The sequence below is a fragment of the Pongo abelii genome, chromosome 11 (genome assembly GCF_028885655.2).
Source record: "Pongo abelii isolate AG06213 chromosome 11, NHGRI_mPonAbe1-v2.0_pri, whole genome shotgun sequence".
Lineage (NCBI taxonomy): Eukaryota > Metazoa > Chordata > Mammalia > Primates > Hominidae > Pongo > Pongo abelii.
Genome location: NC_071996.2, coordinates 125,749,430 through 125,761,775, shown reverse-complemented (window position 1 = coordinate 125,761,775; position 12,346 = coordinate 125,749,430). Strand labels below are relative to the sequence as shown.

General features: G+C 44.5%; 2 protein-coding genes across 2 annotated transcripts; one reads left to right on the top strand and one right to left on the bottom strand.

The window, feature by feature from the left end:
- Positions 1-3,948: 3,948 nt before the first annotated feature.
- LOC100432581 (uncharacterized) lies at positions 3,949-5,612 on the bottom strand. The gene is made up of 4 exons (XM_054548841.1): positions 5,587-5,612; positions 5,257-5,468; positions 4,671-4,758; positions 3,949-4,207 (listed from the first exon to the last, which is right to left on the bottom strand). The coding sequence occupies exons 1-4, from the start codon at positions 5,610-5,612 to the stop codon at positions 4,153-4,155; spliced, it is 381 nt and encodes a 126-aa protein (XP_054404816.1). The 3' UTR covers positions 3,949-4,152.
- RNF228 (ring finger protein 228) lies at positions 4,401-10,618 on the top strand. Its single transcript, XM_054549902.2, has one exon. The coding sequence runs from the start codon at positions 5,616-5,618 to the stop codon at positions 6,645-6,647; it is 1,032 nt and encodes a 343-aa protein (XP_054405877.1). The 5' UTR covers positions 4,401-5,615; the 3' UTR covers positions 6,648-10,618.
- The last annotated feature ends 1,728 nt before the right edge of the window (positions 10,619-12,346 follow it).

The window sequence follows — 12,346 nt, the reverse complement described above, 5'->3', positions numbered from 1 at the left end:
ATTTATTTTTATATTTTGTAGAGATAGGAGCTGGCCATATGTCCCAGGCTGGTCTTGAACTCCTGGCCTCAAGTGATTCTCCCACCTCTGCCACCCAAAGTCCTGGAATTAAAGGTGTGAACCACCACCATTAGCCTTCCTTGATTTCTTTTTTCTCTCTCTCTTTCTCTCTCTCTCTCTCTGCGTGCCTGCCTGCCTTCCTTCCTTCTTTCCTTCCTTCCTTCCTTCCTTCCTTCCTTTCCTTTCCTTTCCTTTCTTTTTTCCTTTTCCTTTTTTTTTTTTTTTACAGTGTTTTCTCGGCTGCCCAGGCTAGAGTGCAGGAGTGTGACTCACTGCAGCCTCAAACTCTATAGCTCAAGGGATCCTGCTGCCTCAGCCTCCTGAGTAGCCAGGACTACAGGCTAATATTTTAGTTTTCTGTAGAGACAGTCTCTCTGTGTTGCCCAGGCTAGTCTTGAATTTCTGTCCTCCAGTGGTCCTCCTATCTCTACCTCCCAAAGTGCTGGGATTACAGGTGTGAGACACTGCATCCAGACGTAGATTTCTTAAAGACGGCAGAGAACAAAAAAAAGGCCAAAGGAAAAAAAATGAACAAAAGAGCTAGATTCCAGATTATTTTCTCCAGTCCCTCAAAACTAATGTGCTTAGTGAGGTCTTCAAAAATGTAGGCATTATTTGTGCTATTTTTATACAGATGATCCCAATTTTGAGTGTGTCTCTAAGATTGATGACTGTTATGAACATTTTTAAATATCATGGAAGATAGTAGTATAATGAGCATCTGTATCCCCATCATCTAGCTTTATCCATTTTCATACATTATGACAGTCTGATTGTTGACTCACTACTATTTACTAAAGTCCATGCTTTAGTCGGATTTCCTTAGCTTTTCTCTAATGCTCTTTTTCTGCTCTAGGATTCCCTCCAGGATATTACTACATCACATATAATCGTCCTGCCTCCTCAGACTCCTCTTGGCTCGTCTATTAAATTATTGGGTCCAGGAGGCCAGGTATATTATCACCAGCACCAATGGCTTCTGGAATAGGACCTCAATAAATGTTGATTGAATCGACCTGGTTTCTATTTTAAAATGTCAAGGCTTTGATTGAACCATCTAGTACCTGCTTCTGAGTGGCATGATCTGCATATATATATATATATATATATATATATATATATATATATATTCCTCCAATACCTACAGTGAGATTTCACTTTGTCCTGATGTTTTATGCAGAGCTTTATTTATTGCAACTAGTAGATCAATAATGTGTGATTAAATTCATAGGTCAGGCCTCTGCCTGGTCTTCTTGACTGAGCTACTATCTGTATCTCTATCTCTGAAATAACAGAAGAGATACGTGAGAACTACTTTGCTCTTATTGGCTGTGTCACCTTGCACTGATTACATAAACTTTCTGAGCCTCTCTCACAGGGTTTCATAAGAATGACTGAGCTCAGGTATAGGAACCGCTGACATAGATAATACTGAGTGTTAACAGCAGCCCAGGAGTCTTTGTGTGTTATGTGTACAGCATATTCAATCTTCACAACAGACTTATGCAGTAACCACCCTTATCCTCATTTTACAGTTTGGGAAACTAAAGCACAGAGAAGCTAAATAGCACATCTAATACTACACAAATGATGAGCAGCAGAACTAGGATGTGGACTCAGGACTGTCAACTCACACTCTATGTTAATGCTTTTTCCCCACTAAGTCCTTTGTGAGACAGTAACCCCAAAACTAAAGCATTCTCTCTCTTTAGGTGGTCAATAGAGGAAATCTACGTAAGAGATTGCCTGAGACCATGGCTGTCTCCCATTTATACACAAATCTTCAAAAATAAAACAATTCAGCAAATAGTGGATGTCTAGTATGTTAAAGCATGAACAAGATTCTTGCAAAGCCAGTTCAAATACTGACATGAATACAAGATGAATATCCCTTATCTGAAATGCTTGGGATCAAAACTGTTTCAGGTGTCATATTTTGGAATATTTGCATATACATAATGAGAGAGCTGGGGGATGGGACCCTAAACATGAAATTCATTTATGTTTCGTATTCACCTTATACCTATAGCCTAAAGGTAATTTTATACTCTCTCTCTATATATATATATATAAAACATGGTATATATATATTACATAGATATATATTTTGAGACAGAGTCTTACTCTGTATATATGTGTGCGTTGTGTGTATATATATGTGTGTGTATATATATATATATATATTTTTTTTTTTTTTTTTGAGACAGAATCTCTGTTGCCCAGGCTGGAGTGCAATGGTGCGATCTTGGCTCACTGCAACCTCCCGCTCCCAGGTTCAAGGGATTCTCCTGCCTCAGTTTCCCAAGTAGCTGGGATTACAGGCGCCCATCACCACACCTGGCTAATTTTTGTATTTTTTCATAGAGACGCAGTTTCACCACATTGGCCAGGCTGGTCTCAAACTCCTGACCTCAAGTGATCCACCCGCCTCAGCCTCCTAAAGTGCTGGGATTATGGATTTGTGCCACTGTACCCAGCCTATATAATATTTTTAATATTATAAAATATTAATTTATATATTCATCACATGAGGTCAGGTGTAGAATTTTTTCACTTGTGGCATCATGTTGGTGCTCAGAAAGTTTTGGAATTTAGATTTTTAAATTAAGGATGCTCAACTTATGCCGAGTTCCTTGTTTCTGATCCCTTTCAATACATCTTTCTCTAAATTGGAACTCTAATTCCTACATGAATGACCAGGCTTTACTACTTAAACCTTCAGGTGACACTGGCACTGGCCTGATAGTCTATTAAGGCAGGTGTCTATGGCCTGTGTCACACAAACTCACACTCCTTAGCAATGTCATGCCTCCTCCCTGTACCTACAGAAGCCCCACATGGCATTTTTATGGTTCCTAAAAATGAATGATTGACTCTAGGATATAAAATAATTGAAGATTTGGGCTCCTCTGAAAAACGTATCCAAACTCAGACCGTAAATTTTACCATGGTTAACCAAATTCTCGCAATTGTTTATGACTCCATCAACAGGATGTGTTATTGACAAAAGCTGTACTGGACCTCTCAAAGAGAGTTCAGTATTATCTAAATGATCATGAGCTATAGAAGAAATGCCTGTAGTCATTAAATTCTTTGAGAATGCTATCTTACACTAGTTAGGAGCTGTAAGATATTACTGGTTTTCGTTTCACTTTAACCAAATCTGTGACTTGGTGGTAGCTCCATGGTCCTCAACCAGAGACATTTTTGGTTGTCACAACTGGGGAGAGGTATTACTGACATCAAGTGCGTAGAGGCCAGAGATGCTGCTAAACATTGAACAATGCCCAGAACAGCCCCGCATCAAAGACTTATCCAGCTCCAAACGTCAATTACGCTGAGCTTGAGAAACCCCGGTGTCATCCTACACTCTGTTCCTCAAGTCTGTCATTCAATGGTGAGAATGCATAATAAAGTGAAGCTTCAAAATCTTAAGTGTTTTGCCCATATGCACACCATATTCAAACATATAGACCTTCAGAACTATTTTTAGTCCCTTGGTATGGAGGCCACACTAGCCCTCCTGTTTATGTGCTTCTCTTCTCCCAGATACTCTGTTTTAAATATGTCCTACAGCAGCATTACGTCTCTTCTCGGCACACAGCTACTCAAGGCTTAAAGCACAAGAACCCAGTTTAACACTGTGCATAAATGAGCATTTTCAGGCTTTTCCCAGTCATACAACTAAATGAGGGAAAGAGGACAGAAAGCCACTTCCTATAGTTAGGTTAGTGTCACTTTGTAATATTCCAAGGCCAGACTAAGGCCTTCTCAGGTTGTCCCCTCAACCCACCCTCTCTGATCACCACCCCATCACTAACTGAAATGCTTAAAAAATTGAAAGAATGTTATTACCCCAAGTAATAATTACAAAATTAAAAACTAGGAAATGGAAAATAGTGGGTTTTAATGAGCTTCACTTAAAGCCCTTCAAACTGAAGACATCACATTTACTATTAGCACAGAGTAAAACATTTATTTTCAAATGTCATAGAAACAATTTTTTTAAGTCTTCCTCTCCACCTCTTGTGTGGTGATTTACTGATTTCTGTCTTTCTTTCCTTCTTTTTCTTCAGCTTGCTTCCCATCCAGTCATCCTTTTTCACAAACATTCCCTGGGGGCATCTTGCTCTCTTCTGCAGAGAATCTGAAAAAAAAGTAGGAACATTCCCAACTGTGGGAATCCAGAACATTCCAAAGTCATCTTTTCTTGTGTTGAGGGGGGAAGGTGGGTTCCCTGCTCATTGGGTGAGGCCCAACCTGGAGAAATTGGGGCACAGACTTTCTGGTTAGGAATATCTGAACACCACCCCTCAGTTGGTCCTCAAGCCCACCACTCTTGTCACCTACCCAGTGCTTCTTAAACAAGCCCTATTTCTTGCTACCCTGTCCAGTTGATCTTCTGTTTTCATTAAATCAAGAGGACCTGTCCCATGTTACCCCTGGAGTTTCAGCTCTCTACATGTGTATGTTAAAAGTTTAAGTGGACAAAGCCAGTAAGGGAGCCCAGGAACTCGGTTTAAGCCGCACTTTGACGGTCTGTGAACCTGTTTGACAACTTTCTCCCCTCTCTGCCTCTGTGAACGCCTGTGCACCAACGAAATAGCTACCTAGATCCGCTGTGGTCAGCGTCAGGAAAACAGCAAGACCCAGCTATGAATCTGTGTCTTCGTCCTCTTTTAAATCTCAGCAATATTTCTGAGAGAGAGAGAGAGGGGGAAAAAAAATACTGTTCAGCTCAAAAATTTCCTCTAAATGATACAAGGAAAACGCCGCCGCTCGGTTTGTACCCTAGATGTGGGCTGCAGGGCTGCCTGGGCTCTGCTAACAAAAGCACAAAGCGTGAATGGCCTGGTGATGGCTGTTTTTTCGCTTTGGACGGAGAGATGAGATCACGATTTTCACGAAGAGAAGAAACCGCCGCTGCCAGGCGGTTGAGGCTGCCGTTTCCCCTCCCCGCGCGGGTCCCGCATTACATCACTGGTGAGCTCTGGCTTGGGGGTTGGTGCGTGAAAAGGAGGCTTCGCCAGGGACCCAGCCCCCGGGCGAGGAGGATAAACAGAGCCACACTGGTGGGGAGGTCGTGTCGAGGAAGAGAAAGAAGGAAAACTCAGGAACCGGTTTCCTGCCACCACCCCGCGTAGGGGGCGGGGGACCGCTGGGGTGAAAGGCAACATCTTTATAAAGCAGCCGCACCCCAAATCTCCTTCCCGCGCGCCTCCAGGCCGCCCTCAACTCCCAATTTCAAGTCCAACAAAAACCGATATCCTAAGCTGCTGGGAAAGCTGCGTTGAGGGGGCCGAAGGGGACTGCAGAGGAGCCCAGGGACTGGGAGGGACCGTGGTGCACGCGCCGGGGGCGGGGGGCGGGGAGGCGCGAGGGGGAGGCGGTCGCTGCTGCGCCCCCGCCTGGCCCAGCCAGCGGTGCCTTCCCCGCCAGGCGACAGCAGTCAGAGGGGGGGAGGCAGAAGCGCCTCCTCCCCGCCCGGAGCCCAGGCGGCGGTGCAGGGGGAGGAAGACACCTCACCTTGCCCCCGATGAGGGGCGGATCATGCCATGGCAGCGCCGGCGAGCGACAGCGGCGGCAGCCAGCAGAGCCCGAGCAGCAGCCCCGGAAGCCGGGAGGGAGCTGGGGTCGCCGCAAAGGGAGCCCCGGACTGCGGAGACGCAGGAGCCAGGGACGCAGCGGAGACGGTCTCCGGCCTCCCTCCGCTTGAGGACTACGAGTGCAAAATCTGCTACAACTACTTCGACGCGGACCGGCGCGCGCCCAAGCTGCTGGCGTGCTTGCACACCTTCTGCCAGGAGTGCCTGAGCCAGCTGCAGCTCCGCGCCGCCACCGCCGCCGCCGCTGCCTCCGCGCCTGAGCGCCCGCCGCGCCCGCCGCCCTGGCTCTGCCCGCCCGGCGCCATCGCGTGCCCGGTGTGCCGCCACCGCACGCCGCTGCCCGACAGCCGCGTGCACGGCCTGCCCAACAACACCAAGCTCGCGGAGGCCTTCCCGCTGGCTTTGCGCGTAGCGCACGACCCACTGCCCCAGGACCGCCTCCCGCCGCTGCCCGCGCGCGGGCCCGCGCCCGCTGCTGCCCCGCCGCCCACCCCGGCCCCGCCACCGCCGCCTTCCCCAGCCCCACCGCAGCCGCCGCCGCCGGCTGCCGAGGACTCTGCCCCCGGGCCTCGCGCCCGCCCCGGCCTGCGCGCCCCGGGCGCCTACGACAGCTGCCAGAACTGCAAGCGCGCGGCGCTCACCGCCGGCTGCGTGTGCGTGGTCTTCTCCTTCCTCTCCATGGTGGTGCTGCTCTTCACCGGCCTCATCTTCGTCAACCACTACGGCGGCGGGGGACCCCCTGGAGGCGGGGCGCCCCCTGGCGAGGCACCGGCCACCGGGTCGCCCTCGCCCTCGCCCGTGGGGCCCATCTGCCTGTCGGTGGCCAGCATCCTGGCACTCTTCTCTGTCGTTGTCACCTGGGTCATCTGCTGGCTCAAGTATCGGCCCGAGGGTGCGGCCGCGGGCTCGACGGGGGGCAGCGGCGGCGGCGGCCCGAGGGCACGGGCGGCGGCGGGCGGCGCGCGGAGGAGCGACACATAGCCGGGCCGCGCCGCGGAACTGGCGCCTGCACCTCCAGCCCCGCGCGGCGGGAGAAGAGGGGGCCGCTGGCTCGGTGCGCTCGAGCTTCTACACCCTCTGCCTGCTGCCCCCAGGCTCTCCCGGACTCACACCCTCTCCCAACTCAGCCACTGAGGGGCCTCGGTTTTCTGTCCCTCGGGCTTCTGTCGACCCTCGCCCTTCGCGCTGGGCCAGAGAGGGAAGCTGAACAGGCAGGGATGCTGGTGGGGGGGTCTCTTTTGCCTGGACTGTGCAAAATTGACCTCCGCATTATGCACCACCCTCGTCCTTGTCAGAATGTGCGGCCATCCCTCCCTAGAGCACAAAGATCTGCAGAGAGGAGGCAAGGGGAGGGGGAGCCCCACCGCCCAGCCTGAAAGCTGGTTTTCTGGCCGCCAGGACTTGAGAGTTTCTTTAAAGGTGCAGCTGCGCGCGAGCACACGTGCATCTGTGGCGGCTGTGAATGGACTTGAATTGCCCGGAGGAAGAATGAATGGGATGTAAACGTGAGAGGAAAAGGGTTTCCTGCTTCCTAGCGGTCCTGGAAAGGGAGAGATCCTGAGCGCTGAGAGTGACGGACACTCCCCGCCGGCACAGCGCGGGCGTGCCGGGAGCTGCGGCAAGAACCGGCAGGCAGCAGCTGGGCGCGATGGGGCAGGTGCACGGCGCGCGTGCGCGCTCGGAGCCGACTCGGAGCGGCCGAGGCGGCGGCGCGCCCAGGGAGGTGGGCCCTGTTGCCCATGGCCGGGTATTGTCTGGAGCAGAGCCCAGAAGTCTCATCTCCTGGAAGCTTGTGGTTGTTTTATTCACGGTGTTACTGCCAGGAAGTCATTTCATCTTCTGCAACTGGACTCAGGGAGCTTAAAGAGCCTGTTCTCCCTTCTCTCAAAAGTGACTTACTGTTGCCCCCACCTGGAAGATATTGAAAGCTATTCACACAGAATATAAACTAGATTTTCTCCTTTCCCTCGCCTTTTTTTCTTAATTTCATTTAAGATATAATTTATTTTTGAATATATAAATCTGGAAATTTTTGTGCATTAAGATTTCCAGAAAATTGTTTGATAAGCAGTGACATTAGTCTCATATCTCGAGTCCAAACACATTTCGAAATTAGGAGCAGAAAATAAAGCCTGTTGGTAATTGATTCAATATTTTATACTGTGAAATAACTAATGACTTTTAATTATCTGATAAAATAAAAACTAGTGCCCAAAGATGAAATCAACTAACTGAAGGTCTTTCTGCCTTTGGCTACAAAGATATATATCGCATACACATATTAGAAAGTATTATATGATTTTGAATTTAGCTGTTTGATATTGTTGGAATTACTGAAATGTTCACATACAGTCACATGAGATGAAAAAGAATATCTATCTGATTTTGTAACTACAAAGATGAATTACCAGTATATGTTGCAAGTGGGTTAGATGCCTTTCTTTAAGAAGGAAAACTGTTCCAAATGTATTTTATATGAAAACATTCTTTATTCCATCTTTTGAAATTTGGAATAAGACAAAGTTTTCATGCTTAAAAATCACAGAAGCTACTGAAGGTATGCTATTATTCCTCGAGTATTTATGCAAACTGTCTGCATGATATCCTGACACTATTCTATTAATTGAACTTGAATTGAGCATTTGTATCTATCATAGGAGTGAAGTAATTTATTGGCCATTGATAAGTGGTTTGGCTGCAATGTAGAAACTACCGTATGAAGTGTTTTATGTCTGCATTGTCTTAATAATAAAAACAAGAGGTATTTATAGAAATACCTATTTTCATGACATTAATTTCATGGTAAAATTGCTCCATTATTTGTGTGGCACTTCTCTTCCTTAAATACATGTCCCCATCTAAATCCAAATGTCACATTTTTAAATGGGGCTGAGAGAGAAATAACTCACACGTGGAAATGTGCGTTGCTAAGATGGGCATTTTGTGGGATTCTTTCTAGGAATAATGACCCTGGAAGGCCCAGTGAGATCTGTTGTATTCTGAAGGGAGAAGTAACTTAACATGTTTGCTACCACAATGTCCACTAAAACTAAACTCTGTTGTGAGACTTTGTTCTTGCCTTCTATGAAATGTTTTTAGGTTTCTATTACTAAAAATCACTTTTCAGAGCTTAGTTTTAATTTGTTTATACCCCCATGTCTTGTGTTTTACTTCTATATCCATTTTTACCTCTTATTCATTCTTTATTTACCTCCATTGCTAAGATTCTGTTTGCATTAAAAACTGTTGAGTTGCACAAGTGCAGCTACACATGTATATGTGTATGTATTAGGTTTATGTTTAAAGATATATTATGTATAAAATATATGCATACTGGTAACAGCTTGGCTTTGTGGCTGTAACCATTGTACATGTGTACACACACATGAGTTTTTTATGTGTGCTAAACTGGCAACCTGGAAGTCTGTCTAAGGTTACTTCAGGCACCAGGTTTCTTTTTAGAGTTTATTTGTGCTCCAGAGAAGTATGCCAATAATGTAACCTAAAAGATTCCTCATAACTGAGAAATACATTCTTGAATCACCTCGATGACAACAAAAGCCACATTTTGCTTCTTTTATGGATTGCACGTGTAAATTTCATGTAATTGAAATTTGAGTTAGACTACTTTTAAGTCAATGAGACACACTTAGCAGATCAGTATCTAAACATGGAGAGATATTTTCTGTGGCTTAGCATGCTTTATTGCTAATTTCTGATTTTGCTATCAGGAACTGAGTGGCAGGATGTGGTCATGGAAAACATCTGTCTGGTTTCTAGTGGTTATCTGGCATTCAGGTCTCTCTCCCCTCTCTCCATTCAGCAGATTGGATTTAATCATTTATATTAACCTGGAAACACCTATACACCAGCACCTTAGACAAAGCAGGAGTTTAAGAAGTAATTTTTGAAATAACAAGTGAGTTGTCTGGAGGGCTTCTGGTGAAAATGGTATTTTTCTCCCTTCCCATGGCAACTCTCTTCATCTCGGAAAAGCTTGATTCAATCCTGGACACCTCTACTACCAGTAGAGTCACTATAAAAAGCCAGGCCTGGTCTGGTCTTTGTACCTGCTTGGAAACTCCTGGTCCCCATGGGCCACATTCTGCCTGGTTCTGGGGCTACAGGTTAGACTCATCATCATGCTTTCATAGGATCTACATTTCAGGTGAAAGAAATTCATGATGCAGGTGGTGAATTAAACATTCAGCCTCTGTATACAATATGATTTAGTGAACAACAGGCACATCTAGAAAGCACATTGGATTTGGGGTCGGTATCTGCAGGCAGGAGGTGTAAGCCTGAACATTGGTTCTCCCTTTAGTCGGAAAGACCATTAAAAATCATTTAACCTCTTTTGAGTCTCAGGCTCCCCATCCATAAAATTAGGGGTGGGGAGTGTCAGCGCCCCCTACCTCATGGGGTAGGTGTGAAGATTTGTACACATAAGAGGGTAAATTCATGAAAATTCTTTGAAAACTAAAGCCCTATATGGACCTTGCTTTTATTTAGGTCTCCAAGTGTCTAATATTACCTCCCCAGAGAGGTCTGCCCTGGCCACTCTATTCCCAGTGGGTATCTATCCCAGTTTTACTTTCCTAATGAGATTTACTTTGTATAATATGTATTATACTGTTTGCAGTAGTCTTAGTTATCAGTTGCATTTTTCATCACTCTCCCGCAGAATGTAAAGACAGAAACAGGAACTTTGTTTATCTGTTCATCCATTTGATCCACAAAGCCTTAACCGGTTCTGGGCACATAGTGAGTGGCTGATAAATGTTTTGTTGAGTCTGCTGAAGGGACACTCTGGAATCAATCTTAAGTGACTTGGCTTCCCAGACTCACACTGACCATAACTCCTGAGATCCTGGCAGGCTTAGGTAAACAGTTTCCTTCCTTACTTCATAAGAATTTTTGAAAGGCAAAAAAAAAAAAATACTTATGGCAAGCATTTTGAGTTTTGAGAAAAATTAGCACTATAATAGTGGAACTCTTACTGTTTTATATTCAGTGATAGGAACCGCTAGAGAGACTAAAGGACATTTGGCCTCCATTTTTAATCAGTTCTGCATTGTGTGACATTTTAAGGTATCTTTGTGAACAAGCCTACATTGTCGCCTCCAAGGCTAGCAGCTCCTGCGTAACTGGGAAAAAAGCACACTGCAGTGGAATTTCCAACATGAGAAAAAGATTTATTAAATTTCTTACTATTTGTTACTCCCTGTTTTCTGAAGTATTCAATCTTTGCCATTTTAATAAATCATTATTCATAGAATTGCTAATTTTATGATCTTAATAACTAAGCAATTTCCCAGTTATTATGATCTTAATAACTAAGTAATCCCCCAGTTATTCTGTGATTCAACTCGTACCCTCTTTAATCATTTGATTCCTGTTAGCTGTATTTGTATTTCACATTTCTGCTATTATACAAAGATGATGAAATTCGCTTTATGGACAATGAACTGCATGCTTGCAAAATATGCATTATACTTCTTCCTTTGAAATCATATGTTTTTTATTGTATTTGTTATAGTGCAAGTTTGTTTGAGGAGCAGCTAATATTTACTGTAGTATCTATTTCTGAAATGAATGTTAGAAATGACTACAGCCAGATCTTAGTTTGAAGTTATGTGAATGAAGAACGTGTAAGAAATTGAATTTATCCTCTGCTAGAGATCTCTTTTGATTTTCCATATAAGATAAGCTTTGTAATATATATCGGCATTGTTTCATCCAATCAGTTTTGATTCTAAGCCTTCTGTACTCTTATGCAAACTGAAATATGCCAAAGAAAAACAAGTTTGTTTCTGTGATGAATTCACAATAATTTCTGATTATAAAATATACTTGGAGAAGTAAGAATATTCAGTGCCTAATTTCCAAGAATATTCCTAGGAGCTGAGGAAGAATGTGCATACTTCCTTTTTTTTTTTAAGCTGTCTTTGCATGTAAAATTGGATTATCTTTGGTTTAGAAATACCACATCTCTCCATGGGGTTTAGTGGGGGATACTGAAGTAGGAAGAGAGTGGAGAAAATATGCAAAAAGTTCCTTTAGCTTTTAATCTTACAAAACATACCACAAAATAAACAGAAGAGAGCATGTTTAATCACTGCAAGAATAGGACAATTTTATTTCAACAACTATAATTTCAAGAACTATGGTAATATATGGTCCACTCAGCTATCTCATAGCACATAAACAAGTATTCTCCATCATATATAAATAACATATTTGTGTCACTACTGTGTGACTTTAAAAATATTTGGTAGTCAAATTTGAGAGGTAGAGAGCAGGTTCTATCTGATGCAAAGTTTGGGGAAGAATTAACTTTCAGTGAGAATTAGACAGTCTTTGCTTGGAAAAAATTGGAGGGCCAAGTTCTGCAAGGCAAGTGATTTGTCCCTAGAAGCTCATTTCCTGTTAAATTCACACATAGCAAATTTATCCACCGATGTGAGCTTTATGGAGGTTCTCAACCCTGTTAGCACATTAGAATTACCTGGAGAGCCTTAAAAAAAATTACAGAAGCACTCTTCCTGCCCCCAGAGACATATATTTAATTGGTTGGGGCAGCGAAGAAGGAGATGCATCGGTATTTTTTTAAAGGCACCCCATGTGAGATTATTGTGCAGCCAAATTTGAAAGCCATTGTATTTAACGTATTTACTGAA

Excerpts from the sequence above, each read along its gene's own strand:
- LOC100432581 (XM_054548841.1), bottom strand. The coding sequence starts at position 5,612 with ATGATCCGCCCCTCATCGGGGGCAAG. Across the intron at positions 5,469-5,586 it reads CGCCCCTCATCGGGGGCAAG|GCGGGGGCGCAGCAGCGACC; the intron begins GTGAGGTGTCTT and ends TGGCTGGGCCAG. Across the intron at positions 4,208-4,670 it reads GCTGACCACAGCGGATCTAG|ATTCTCTGCAGAAGAGAGCA; the intron begins GTAGCTATTTCG and ends CTTTTTTTTCAG.
- RNF228 (XM_054549902.2), top strand. The coding sequence starts at position 5,616 with ATGGCAGCGCCGGCGAGCGACAGCGGCGGCAGCCAGCAGAGCCCGAGC.